The sequence below is a fragment of the Bos mutus genome, chromosome 22 (assembly GCF_027580195.1).
Source record: "Bos mutus isolate GX-2022 chromosome 22, NWIPB_WYAK_1.1, whole genome shotgun sequence".
Classification (NCBI taxonomy): Eukaryota; Metazoa; Chordata; class Mammalia; order Artiodactyla; family Bovidae; genus Bos; species Bos mutus.
The window spans coordinates 11,343,273-11,357,723 of NC_091638.1; the positions used below are offsets into that span (position 1 = coordinate 11,343,273).

General features: G+C 43.5%; 1 protein-coding gene across 1 annotated transcript in view; it reads left to right on the forward strand.

Annotated features, from left to right (window-relative positions):
* ITGA9 (integrin subunit alpha 9) overlaps nucleotides 1–14,451 on the forward strand; it is a 366,537-nt gene that overhangs the window by 216,059 nt on the left and 136,027 nt on the right. Inside the window, 2 exon segments of the mRNA XM_070360514.1 lie at nucleotides 11,449–11,522; nucleotides 11,525–11,598. Coding sequence (XP_070216615.1) covers nucleotides 11,449–11,522; nucleotides 11,525–11,598 — 148 coding nt within the window.

Sequence of the window (14,451 nt, forward strand, 5' to 3'; positions counted from 1 at the left end):
AAAGCAACTACAATTTCCTTTCTCATCTTATACCCAAATAAGTTTTATGTAAATTTTATACCATTTAGTTGTATTTTTATGTACTTCAGGAGTAATGGGCATAGAAGGAGGATCGCTGGACCAGAAATTAGGATGGCTGCCTGGCTCTGGCACTGTCTGCTGTGTGGCTGCAGGAAAGTGGTTAATTCTGGCCTTTATCTGCAAAATGATAACGCAAATGAGTTCCCATTCAGCTGTCGAATTCCATTTCTGATTTTATGATGTCTGCTCATTTTTAAGAATAGGCATCATTCTTTATGATTTTCAATTGCAGTGGCTATGATTTATGTCATTGCTTTTATGGCACATTGTTGAGGATATCTGTGATTTGTTGGATGCTGAATGCTTACTCAGGAATGCAGCCCCAATTCTGACATTTCTCCTGTGGGAGAATATGTTCCGCTTCACAGTGTCCTTTTTAATATGACTTCCATGAACGGAAGAACTAGGGTGTGTGCGTGTATGTGTGTGAATAGTCAGTCGGCCACATTTTTGTTGACAGGGCTATCATCCCATTAATTGTAGGATTCATGGTTCACTTCCTTGATAATACCTCGCCTAATATCCCCCATGGCCCTCTCCTAACCTCACTGTCCCTGCAGAATCCCTTCTTTGTACTCTCATCACATAAAGGATCTCATAAGGATGTTTCCTTATCTCTTAGCACACATTGACATCAGATTATATCTCACCTGTTTGTTTCCTTCACTGGACTGTGAACTTCCTGAGGGATGGAATTTGTATCCGTGGTGCCTCAGTTGAGCAGGTAGTCTTAAAAAGTGATGGCTAGATAAATGATTAGAAAGAGGAAGGGAGGGACGATAGGCAGGAGGGTGGAAGGAGGAAGGCAGGGCAGGAAGAATAGATGGATTTGACTGCCCTACACTGTTATCCTGGGCTTTGCAGATGTTATTCAGTTTCCCAGTTGTGTCTGACTCTGCCACCCCATGGACTGAAGCATGCCAGGCCTCCCTGTCCCTCCCCATCTCCTGGAGTCTGCCCACGTTCATGTCTATTGCATCGGTGATACTATCCAGCCATCTCATCCTCTGACTCCCTCTTCTCCCTCTGCCCGCAGTCTTTCCCAGCATCAGGGACTTTTCCAGTGGGTTGACTCTTTGTATCAGGTGACCAAAATACTGGAGCTTCAGCTTCATCATCAGTCTTTCCAGTGAGTATTCAGGGTTGGTTTCCCCTAAGATTGACCGGTTTGATCTCCCTGCTGTCCAAGGGACTCTCAGGAGTCATCAATTCTTTGGTGCTCTGCCTTCTTTACGGTCCAGCTCTCATAACCATACATGACCACTGGGAAGACCATAGCCTTGACTATATGGACCTTTCTTAGCAGAGTGATGTCTCTCTCTGCTTTTCAACACGCTTGTTTGCTTTCCTGCCAAGAAGCAATCATCTTCTGATTTCATGGCTGCAGTCACCATCTGCAGTGATTTTAGAGCCCAAGAAGAGGAAATCTGTCACTGCTTCCACCTTTTCCCCTTCTATTTACCATGAACTAATGGGGCTTGATGCCATGATCTTAGTTTTTTTTTTTTTTTAATGTTTAGTTTCAAGCCAGCCTTTTCAGTCTCCTCCTTCACCTTCATCTTTAGTTCTTTAGTTACTTTTTGCTTTCTGCCATTAGAGTGGTATCATCTGCATATCTGAGATTGCTGATGTTTCTCCCACCTATCTTAATCCCAGTTTATAACTCATCCAGCCTGGCATTTCTCATGATGCACTTAGCATATAAGTTAAACAAACAGGTTGACAGCAGACAGCCCTGTTGTATTCCTTTCTCAATTTTGAACCAATCAGTTGTTCCAATTGGGTTCTAACTGTTGCTTCTTGACCCACATACAGGTTTCTCAGGAGACAGATAAGATGGTCTGGTATTCCCATCTCTTTAAGAGCTTTCCACAGTTTGTTATGATCTATACAGTAAAAGGCTTTAGTCAACGAAACAGATGTACATGTTTTTCTGGAATTCCCTTGCTTTCTCTTTGATCCTGCAAATGTTGGCAGTTTGATTTCTGGTTCCTCTGCCTTTTCTAAAACCCAGCTTGGGTATCTGAAAGTTCTTGGTTCACATAATACTGAAGCCTAGCATGCAAGATTTTAAGCATGACCTTATTAGCATGGGAGATGAGTGCAATTGTCCAATAGTTTAAACATTTTTTAGTACTCTCTTCTTGGGAATTGGGATGAGGATTGACATTTTCCAGTCCTGTGGCCACTGCTATGCCCTCCAGATTTGCTGACATATTGAGTGCAACACTTTTATAGCATCATCTTTTAGAGTTTTGAATAGCTTTACTGGAATTCCATTACATCCTCTAGCTTTATTGACAGCAGTGCTTCCTAAGGCCCACCTGACTTTGCACTCCAGGATGTCTGGCTCTTGGTGACTGACCACAACATCATGGTTATCAGGTTTATTAAGATCTTTTTTGTACAGTTCTTCCATGTATTCTTCCCATCTCTTCTTGATTGCTTCAGCTTCTCCTAGGTCTCTACCATTTCTGTCCTTTACTGTGCTCGTCTTTGGGCAAAATATTCCCTTGATATTTCCAGTTTTCCTGAAGAGACCTCTAGTCTTTCCCCTTCTGTTGTTTTCCTCTATTTTTAAACATTATTCATTGAAGAAGGCCCTCCTGTCTCTCCTTGTTATTCTTTGGAACTCTGCATTTATTTGCGTGTACCTTTCCCTTTCTTCCTTGCTTTTTGCTTTTCTTCTTTCTTCAGCTATTTGTAAAGCCTCCTCAGATAACCAGTTTGCCTTCTTGCTTTTCTTTTTCTTTGGGATGGTTTTGTTCGATGCCTTCTGTACAGTATTACGGAACTCTGTCCACATTCTTCAGGCACACTGTTATCTAGATCTAATCCCTTGACTCTATTCATCACCTCTGCTGCATATTCATAGGGGATTTGATTTAAGTCCTACCTGGATGGCCTAGTGGTTTTCCCCACTTTCTTCATTTTAAGCCCAAATTTTGCTATGAGAAACTGATTATCTGAGCCACAGTCAGCTCCAGGTCTTGTTTTTGATGACTGTACACAGCTTCTCCATCTTCAGCTACAAAGAATGTAATCAATTTGATTTGGGTATTGACCATTTGGCGATAGCCATGTGTAAAGTAGTCTTTTGTGTTGTTGAAAAAGGGAGCTTGCTATGACCAGTGCATTCTCTTGGCAGAATTCAGATAGCCTTTGCTCTGCTTCATTTTGTACTCCAAGGCCAAACTTACCTGTTACTCCAGGTATCTCTTGACTTCCTGCTTTTGCATTACAATCCCCAATGATGAATAGAACATATTTCTTTAGTGTTAGTTCTAGGAGGTCTTCTAGGTCTTCAAAGAACTGATCAACCTCAACTTCTTCGGCATTGGTGGTAGGGCCATAGACTTGGATTACTGTGATGTTGAATGACTTGCCTTGGAAATGAACCAAGATCATTCTGTCATTTTTGAGGTTGCACCCAAGTACAGCATTTTGGACTGTTTTGTTGATTATGAGGGCTACTCCATTTCTTCTATGGGATTCTTGTCCGCAGTAGTAGATATAATGGTCATCTGAATTAAATTTGCCCATTCCTGTCCATTTTAGTTCATAGATTCCTAAGATGTCAATGTTTATTCCTACCATCTCCTGCTTCATCATGTTCAATTTACCTTGATTCTTGGACCTAACATTCCAGATTCCCATGCAGTACTTTGCAGCATCAGATTTTATTTCCATCACCAGACACATCCACAGCTGAGCGTTGATTGTACTTTGGCCCAGCAGCTTCATTCTTTCTGGGGCTATTAGTAGTTTTCTTCTACTCTTCCCTAACAGCATATTGGAAACCTTCTGACCTTGGTCAGATCTTTTTGTCTTTTTAAACAGTTGATGAGGTTCTCACAGCAAGTATACTGGGGTGGTTTCCATTCCCTCCTACAGTGGATCTTGTTTTGTCAGAACTCTCCACTATGACCCATCTGTCTTGGGTGGCCCTACCTGGCATGGCTCATAGGTTCTTTGAGTTACACAAGCCTCTTCACTCCACAACAAGGCAGTTATCTGTGAAGGGGTTTCCAGATGACTCAGTGGTAAGGAATCTGCCCATCAATGCAGGAGACTGGGGTTCTGTCCCTGGGTCAGGAAGATCCCCTGGAGGAAGAAATGGCAACCCACTTCAATATTCTTGTCTGAAAAATCCCATGGACAGAGGAGCCTGGAGGGCTACAGCCCATGGGGTCTCAAAGAGTTAGGCACAATTTAGTAGCACATTGAGCACACTATTATTATAGTTGTCATTATCAAATATAGCTGTGGGTCACAAATATAACGTCAGTCCTAATAACAGTATAAGAAGTTTTGCAAACTCAAACACAGTTGATTGGAATACACTCAATTGGATTAGTATGTCTTAGTATACTTTACTCAGGCCCCTTTTCCCAAAGAAAGGCAGTGCCAAAGAATGTTCAAACTACTGCACAGTTGGACTCATCTCACACACTAGTAAAGTAATAATTCTCCAAGCCAGGCTACAGCAGTATGTGAACTGTGAACTTCCAGATATTCAAGCTGGTTTTAGAAAAGGCAGAGGAACCAGAGATCAAGTTCCAACATGCACTAGATCATCGAAAAAGCAAGAGAGTTCCAGAAAAACATCTATTTCTGCTTTATTGACTACACCAAAGCCTTTGACTGTGTGGATCACAATAAACTGTGGAAAATTCTCCAAGAAATGGGAATACCAGGCCTCCTGACCTGCCTCTTGAGAAATCTATATGCAGATCACGAAGCAACAGTTAGAACTGGACATGGAACAACAGACTAATTCCAAATAGGAAAAGGAGTACATCAAGGCTGTACATTGTCACCCTGCTTATTTAACTTATATGTAGAGTACATCATGAGAAATGCTAGGCTGGATGAAACACAAGCTGGAATCAAGATTGCCAGAAGAAATATCAATAACCTCAGATACATAGATGACACCACCCCTATGGCAGAAAACAAAGAAGAATAAAGAGCCTCTTGATGAAAGTGAAAGAGAAGAGTGAAAAATTTGGCTTAAAACTCAGCATTCAGAAAACTAAGATCATGGCATCTGGTCCCATCATTTCATGCAAATAGATGGGGAAACAGTGGAAACAGTGAGAGACTTTATTTTTGGGGGCTCCAAAATCACTGCAGATGGTGATTGCAGCCATGAAATTAAAAGATGCTTACTCCTTGGAAGGAAAGTTATGACCAAGCCAGACAGCATATTAGAAAGCAGAGGCATTACTTTGCCAACAAAGGTCCATCTAGTCAAGGCTATGGTTTTTCCAGTAGTCAATGTATGGATGTGAGAGTTGGACTATAAAGAAAGCTGAGTGCCAAAGAATTAATGATTTTGAACTGTGGTGTTGGAGAAGACTCTTGAGAGTCCCTTGGACTGCATGGAGATCCAACCAGTCCATCCTAAAGGAGATTAGTCCTGGGTGTTCATTGGAAGGACTGATGCTAAAGCTGAAACGCCAATACATTGGCCACCTCATGCGAAGAGTTGACTCATTGGAAAAGACTCTGATGCTGGGAGGGATTGGGGGCAAGAGGAGAAGGGGACGACAGAAGATGAGATGGCTGGATGGCATCACTGGCTCAATGGAGATCAGTTTAAGTGAACTCCAGGAGTTGGTGATGGACAGGGAGGCCTGGCGTGCTGCAATTCATGGGGTCGCAAAGAGTCGAACACAACTGAGTGTTCAAAGGCATTAATTCTTCAGCAGTCTACTTTCTTTATGGTCTAACTCTCACATTCATACATGACTACTGGAAAAACCTTAGCTTTAACTAGATGGACCATTGTTGGCAAAGTAATGTCTCTGCTTTTTAATATGCTGTCTAGGTTGATCATAACTTTCCTTCCAAGGAGCAAGTGTCTTTTAATTTCATGGCTGTAATCACCATCTGCAGTGATTTTGGAGCCCCCAAAAATAAAGTCTCTCACTGTTTCCACTTTTAAATTCATGGCTGCAGTCACCATCTGCAGTGATTTTGGAGCCCCCCAAAATTAAGTCTGTCACTATTTCCATTATTTCCCCATCTATTTGCTGTGAAGCGATGGGACTGGCTGCCATGATCTTAGTTTTATGAATGTTGAGTTTTAAGCCAGTTTTTCACTCTTCTCTTTCACTTTCATCAAGAGGCTCTTCAGTTCCTCTTCGCTTTCTTCCCTAAGGGTGGTGTCACGTGCATATCTGATATTGATATTTCTTTCAGCAGTCTTGATTCCAGCTTGTGCTTCATCCACCCCGGCATTTCGCATGATGTACTCTGCATATGTTAAATCAGCAGGGTGACAATATACAGCCTTGTGCACTCCTTTCTGATAGCTCAGATATCTGCTGTAAGATAAGCTTTATAGAAACTGTACAGTTTGTACCTTATGTTAATGACTAATCATGATTTTCGTATAAAAGTACACGAGTCATTGGTGTACATAGAAGTCTGACCCACTTAAAAGACTGTGAAAGCAAATTAGAATTAATGGGAAAATTTCTCGGGGACTAAAATACCTTGAACATTAGAAAGATGGTTCTTCAGCAAGTCAGAAAGCACCTGTGGAATGTTTGGCACAAAAACGCTGTGTCCCACCAGTTTATTCTTTCAGCAGTCCTGTCTGAGGGGTTGGTCTTTGTGGAATCTTGTTTTTCTCAGATGTCATTAAAAGACATTTCTTGCCAAAGCCCTTTCTGACTGAGGTGGAGTTTATATAAGAGCTACAGCTCAGGCAGCCTTTGTGACGAAGGCAGTTTGGCACTAGTTCCAGCTCAGTGCCTTTGTGCCCAGGTGACCTTGATCAAAGTGGGCTCCCCTGTGGGGTTCTCAGCATCTTCACCTGTAAATGTGAAGGTTGAACCGACAATCTGTTGTGGGATGTTGTCCATGCCATTCATTCATTCATTCAACAGGAGTTTGTTGAACACCTACTAAATTAGGCACCGTTTATCCCTGAGGGTTCAGTGACAGGCAAAACCAGAAATAGGTTCCTGCCTGCTGGTGCCTAGATCCTAGTAGGGGGAAGAGATCATCCTTAATCAAATAGCCTGGAAATAAATATGTCAACCCAGCCTTGGGAAATGCCATGAAGAGCTGGTGGAGTCCTGGGACTGAAGAAGCTCCTAATCGGGAGATTTATTTCACTCAGAAGGGAGACCAAAGAGGACCTCCTAGAGGAGTGAGAGGGGCTGGAGAACATGGGCTGTGGTGGAGAGGCACGGGAGGCACTGAATTCTAAGCCCAGCAACTTGGCCACCTTATCTCACGGCATCTCGATTTCCTCATCTCTAAAAATGGAACTGACACCAGGAGCTCTTCATGCTGTTGTAGGTTTCAGGACAACTTGTTTGAAAATACCCAGCACCAGGCAAATTACACTGCATTGCATTTCTAAGAATAGCTTTGGAAACAGAGATGTACTGTTTTGTACATGGATTTTTAGATGTGGGGAAAGAGTGAAAACAGCTTGGAAGATTCTTTTGTTACAACGTCTGAGTTCACTTTCGGCCCTGGAAGGTCCCTGGCTTTCCTTAATCATAGAGCCAAGTTTGCATCACTTGACTTTGAAATCCTGGGAATGACCTTGCTGCATGATTCAGTGATAGAGGCCTGAGCTTTGGGGGCTGGCAAAAGGTTAGATATCCCTTGCCATATATACACGAGGGGAGGAGGCTGATCACATGAACAACAGCACTGGTGTGAGGAGGCAGCCCCTGCCCCATTGTCCTCAGCTTTTCTCTCTTGTCTGTATGCTTAATATTTCATTTGGAAACAGTGGACACTTTCTGCAGCTACTTGTGGGTGCTTATGCAATTCCTTCTTGAGATAAAGTGAGGCTAACACTCTCATAATTCTTCAAGGCCTGAGGATTACTCCTTTAATCTTACAAAAGCAAACAGGAGGACAGAAATAACCCATCAATTGTTTCAAATGAAAATGGCCAACAATAATAAATAATTGCCACAATAACTTGAGGTTAAGGTCTTCATCTGTTGGAGGCCTTTCAAGAATTTGAAGCTTTTCTCCAAGTTAATTTTTCACATCTTGTTTGTTTCCTCAGAGTGTTGCTTCCAAAAGCAAGGCCATTAGATCTCTCGTTACATATGTTATTCTTGTTGACGTGCCAGGCATGCAGGAAAGTGAGGTCCTCTCTTCATAGATGGGTAATGCTGATTCCTCCCTTGCAAAAATCCATATTTCAAAGTATTACAGCGTGCTGAGATTTTGGAGAGTTTTCTTCTCTTTCATGCTGTATTAATGGTTGCAAACAGCAATGAACATGTTAATTTAAGTGGAAAAGGAATTTGTTGGAAGGATATGGTTCAGAGCCTAGGCAGGAAGAAGAGGCAAGGCTTAGCCCAAAATGCCAGCTCTGGGCTCTCAACTCCTCTGCAACTGCCTTAGATGATCTCAGAGAGCCCTAGTGTCTTTGGGCAGCCCTTAGAATTCATGGCCCCAATTGGCAGCATCCACCACCCACACTGAGGCCACTTGACTACCCTTAGTTACATGACTGCACTTACTTAAGTGCCCACACTTGAATGACCAAAAGGAGAGCAAAGGCAGGGTCTGCCCCCTCTACTGCTTATCTTCCTCTCCTACCAATCTTGAGATTCCCTCCAAACAGGAAGGTTTCAGGATCCTGAGTGGCCAAAAATAGCAACTATCCATCATTCAGGGTTTCTCAGGTGGCGCTTGTGGTAAAGAAGCTGCTTGCCAATGCAGGAGACGCGGGTTCAATTTCCTGGACTCTGGAAGATCCCTTGGAGAAGGGAATGGCCACCCAGTCCCCTGTTGTTGCCTGGAAAATCCCATGGACAGAGGAGCCTGGCGGGCTACATCCATAAGGTCACAAATACTCAGACACGACTGAAGCAACTTAGCATGCACACATGCACATCCATCACTCAAACCCTCGTAGGCTTGATCACATCTGCTACCAACTGGTTGGCCAATCAGAGACTGTTCTCCAGTGTGATTTTTGTCTGAAGCTCACATCACCTAATAGTTGTCAGTCTCATGTGCGTCTTCATCCTTGTCCCCACCACCATCCTCATCTCATTGAAGGTCTGTTTACCCCACTCTCCTGGGCTGCCATTTCCCTCCATCTCCTCCCTCTTCAAACGTTCCTCCCTCCTCCTCTCCCTTCCCGGTCTTGGACTCTGCTTTTATTTCACTGCAAAGGAGAGGCATTCCCAGGGGAACTTTGATTTCTTCCTACCACACATCTACCGATGCATCTGGGCCATGTGCCCCGTTTTCTCACTTCATACCGGCTGAGGCCAGCCCCTCTGTTTGTTCACCAGGCCACCCAGCAACTGTGCCTTGTCATATCTTCATTACTTGCCCTCTGTCTAGTAGATCCTTCCCAGTATCATGTAAATATGCCATGTTAATTCCTCTCTGAAAATAAAAAGCAATTTCTTTGAGCCATTTCCCCTACCAGCTGTCATCCTATTTCTCTGCTTTCCTTTACTGAAAAACTCCTCCAAAGAATTGGCTGTGCCCACTGTTTTCATTTCTTCTACCCCTACCTCTCTTAGACCAACTCCAGACAAGCTTTATCCCTGACACTGCACTTCAGAAGTTCTTATCAAGATCACCAATGACCCCCAGATGGCTAATTCCAAAGGCCAGTTCTAATTTTTCATGTTACTTTGCCACATTTGATGAAATTGATTACTCCTTTCTTGAAGCATGTGGCTGCTTGGAGACTGTCTTGATTTTCTCCTGTCTCCTTATTCACTCTTTTTCTGTCTCCTTTGCTGGCTTATCATCATCTTTAATTGCTAAGTGTGAGCCCCCCTTCTCTATTTACATGTATTCCCTAGTGGTCACTTCTAATCCACCCCAAATGCGTATCTCTGGCCCTGATCCCCTGCTTCCACTCCAGACCGCTACATCCAACTCTCTCAGCGTCTCTTCTTAAAAATCCAATAGGCATTTGAATGTTCTTTGCTGACCTTCTATACCTTTGGTCTTTTGCATCTTGATAAGTGACACCTCTTTCCTTCCAGTTGTTGAATCTAAAATTCTTGCAGCTATCCTTGACTCTTCTCTTTCCTGAACACCCTTCTTCCAATCTGTGAGCAAAATATATTGGCACAATTTTTGAAACATCTAGAATATAACCTCAGCTTCTACCCCCGTGGTTTGAGCTGCCATTTTCTTATACCTGAATTCTTATAAGAACCTTCTCACCAGGCTCTCTTTCCCTCTGACTGAGTATACTCACCATGTACATCACAGCCAGTGTGAGCCTTTAAATATGGAAGTCAGACCATATCATCCCCTGTTCAGAGCCCTGCAGGATCTCCTGTCTCAGAGGCAAACTAAGGTCCTTGTGATGACTCCATCCCTTCACCACTAAACCCATTCCCCTCCCCACTCTGCACCTCACTCATTCTTCTCCAGCCACACTAGTCTCCTAGCTATCCTTGAACACACCAGGCATGACTTCTCCTTTGCTAGTTCCCAAATTCTGTGCATCTTGCTGTCTTTCTTCCTTCTGGTTTCTACTGAGAGGCCACCTCAGTGCAGCTTCCCTGAACCTGCTTATTTAAAATTGCACCCTACTCTCCCTCCAACTATGGTGCCTTCTATCCTTCTTACCCTTTGTAAGTTTTCTCCATTGCTCTTACCCAATCTGACCTGTATATTTGATTCTTTGTGTATATGTTTTTTGTCTCCTTAAAGCTACAGGAAGGCAAGAACTCTCTTTTGTTCACTGCTTTCTCTAGCCTATAAAGTAGTGATTGGCATGTCGTAGGTGCTTAGAAATAGTTGAGTGAATTATCCTATAACCAAAATCCATGATTAGGTTATTGAAAGAAGGTGAAAGTGAAGTCTCTCAGTCATGTCCTACTCTTTGCAACCGCATGGACTATGGCCTACCGGGCTCTTCTGTCCATGGGATTTTCCAGGGAAGAATACTGGAGTGGGTTGCCATTTCCTCCTCCAGGAGATCTTCCTGACCTAGGGATTGAACCCGGGTCTCCTGATTGTAGGCAGACGCTTTACCATCTGAGCCACCAGGGAAGTCGATTAGGTTATTAAATGTGTTATAATTTTCCAAGTTGGATACACTAGATTTCACATGAGCCATAGGATGGCCTAGTGAGTGAGTTAGGCTGCACACCACAGAACCCCACCCCACCACCGCCCCCGCCCCGTGCTTAGATGTGGAAGCTGAGGTCCATGAGGGCTGACTGGGTATCCCAGAACACATGGCTAATTAGTGGGTTCCTGGGATTTGTAGTCCTGATCCAGAGGAGTTTCTCCCACCTGCCCCCCCTGCTCTCAGCTACCCACTACATTCCATGTTACTAATATATTAGTGAAAGTTTCAGCACACTTATTGCTATTCGTTTTTCCTTTTAGCGTTGATGAGAAAACCCCGTATCTAGCTCTGGGGGCTGTGAAGAACATCTCCCTAAACATCTCCATCTCCAACCTCGGGATGATGCCTATGATGCCAATGTGTCGTTCAACGTTTCTCGGGAGCTCTTCTTCATCAACATGTGGCAGAAGGTAAGAAGGCCCTGTGTCTAGTGCATTTGCTGACTTTCATCATAGCCTGGAATATGCAGTGATTATGCAAATACTGTTACTTTGTGTGGAGGCTCATTTGGAATTATTACAATGATTTCCTCCTGGACTTAGAAAGCATTGTTGGTAAAGCCAAAGAAGAAACTGAATACCCACTGTGCATTGGAGCCATATCTGTATTTGACACCACCTCCCATCCCTTCTATCTTGTGAAACCCTCTCCACACAGTTGTATTCTGGCCCCTTCTCTGAGATGATACAGTCATCATCTCTGGCTCACGCATGTTCTACAGGATTCATGCTTTAGGTCAGCAGTGGTTGTGAAAGACCAGATAAGAAATGAAAGCAAATCACTGCTTATCACATGAGTTATCACCAGCGATGCCTTTGATGTTTTCCATTCAAGGGTCATGAACATCAGCCTTGGCTTTGCCATATTGACTTATTCCTGAAATATTTTAGTGAATTGAGGAAATTAAATTACTTCTATGAATTGAGTGCGTTTTTAAGAGCAATTTAATTTATTTGAATGATGTTTAAATATCATGACTCAGAAAGGAAAAAGGACCTGGTTTTCTCTCCTGTTCCATAATCCCCCTCAGTGAACCACTTTGGGGAAGAAAGAGTAACAGACCTCATCCACAGGCAAGCAGGAGGAATGACTGGACTCAGACGTCCTTCCATGGAGGTTGTCTACCTGTGGTTAGACAGGTTATCTACCTGTGGGCAGCTCTTCTGATGGGAACTTCTGCAGCTTTTCAAAACGTTAACAGCAGTGAACTGCAGTGCCTTGATGTCTGTGTAGAAACGGAGCCAAAATCACTTTCTGAGATAAACCTTGGCCCTGCCCACACGTGAGCTCTAGGCCAACCTTCAGGCTGTGGGCAGCCTTTGTCCAGGCACAGATCCTGTCAGGCTCAATAGTTCGACCAGGACGTGCCAACCCTGCCCAGCTTACAGGGCAGCTGAAGTATATAGACATCTAGAATGGCATTCCAAGAACTTCCCAAGAGATATCTCAGACTCCCTGATGCTACGTAACTTCTGGAGCTCCAGGATAGTGGAGGCCACAGAAGCATTGAATGCAAGAAGAGCATACTTTCCAGCTCCTCTAAACCCCCAAAATTGTCCCTGATTTAATCTCAGTCCAGAGGGAACCAAGTATCCATAGACTTCTGTTACTTGGCTATGGACAGAATCTCTTTTACAGAATGTCATGTGCCACGATGCCATCTTCCTGTTCAGGGTAGGAGGATGGGTAGGGGGAGGGGGGTTCACTCAGGGACCAGACCTGTGGAACCCATCTTTATGATAACTGGTGGCTGGGTCATCACTATCCCACACTCAAGCCCATGGAAGAACTTTCTCTCTGCCTCTAAATTAGGAATGGCTGTACTTTTCCAGAGCATTTCAGCTTGTTTGTATCTGTGGACAGAGTCATCCTTATAACCAACTAAGCTTCATTATCTCTGTTCTAGAAAGCTCAGAGTTGGCCTCACTGTTAGTATAAAGACTTCGTGGTATTATTTTGTAAACAAAGTAGCCTCCTGCTTCTTACTTTACTTCCTTTCACCATGTTTTTCTTTTCGGCTTGGAGACTGTATAATATTCTATCGTAGGATATAGTATGGATTGCCTATGAATTCATGCTATTGGATATTTAGATTAGTTCCAGTTTTATTATCTTTTGAATAATATTGTGATGACTATCTTTTGGGGCAATTAGTATGAGCAAATAATATTTTCCTTCAGTTGAGTTCAGTTCAGTCGCTCAGTCGTGTCCGACTCTTTGCAACCCCATGAATCGCAGCACGCCAGGCCTCCCTGTCCATCACCAACTCCAGGCGTTCACCCAGACTCACGTCCATCGAGTCAGTGTTGCCATCCAGCCATCTCATCCTCTGTCGTCCCCTTCTCCTCCTGCCCCCAATCCCTCCCAGCATCAGAGTCTTTTCCAATGAGTCAGCTCTTCGCATGAGGTGGCCAAAGTACTGGAGTTTCAGCTTTAGCATCAAGCCTTCCAAAAAACACCCAGGACTGATCTCCTTTAGAATGGAGTGGTTGGATCTCCTTGCAGTCCAAGGGACTCTCAAGAGTCTTCTCCAACACCACAGTTCAAAAGCATCAATTCTTCAGTGCTCAGCCTTCTTCACAATCCAACTCTCACATCCATACATGACCACTGAAAAAACCATAGCCTTGACTAGACGGACCTTTGTTGGCAAAGTAATGTCTCTGCTTTTGAATATGCTGTCTAGGTTGGTCGTAACTTTCCTTCCAAGGAGTAAGCATCTTTTAATTTCATGGCTGCAATCACCATCTATTTCCCATGAAGTAATGGGACCGGATGCCATGATCTTCGTTTTCTGAATGTTGAGCTTTAAGCCAACTTTTTCACTCTCCTCTTTCACTTTCATCAAGAGGCTTTTTAGTTCCTCTTCACTTTCTGCCATAAGGGTGGTGTCATCTGCATATCTGAGGTTATTGATATTTCTCCCGGCAGTCTTGATTCCAGCTTGTGCTTCTTCCAGCCCAGCGTTTCTCATGATGTACTCTGCATATAAGTTAAAATCCTATAATTATTTGGAGAATGGGAAGTCACATTTATTGATTACCTACTATACAACCTGGGTTTTTCATACATTTCCCCATTCCCTCCTTACTGCATGTAATCTGGGCACACCTGATCTATTGGAGGAATGTTCTCAGGAGAAAAGAAGTGAGGGAAGCTGAATGGGGCGGAAAGGTCTGAGGAAGGGTACAAAATCCCAAACCAGCCCTGGTCTATCTGTGGGGTAAAAAGAGATGGAGGGTGCCCTAGAGCATAAATTAATC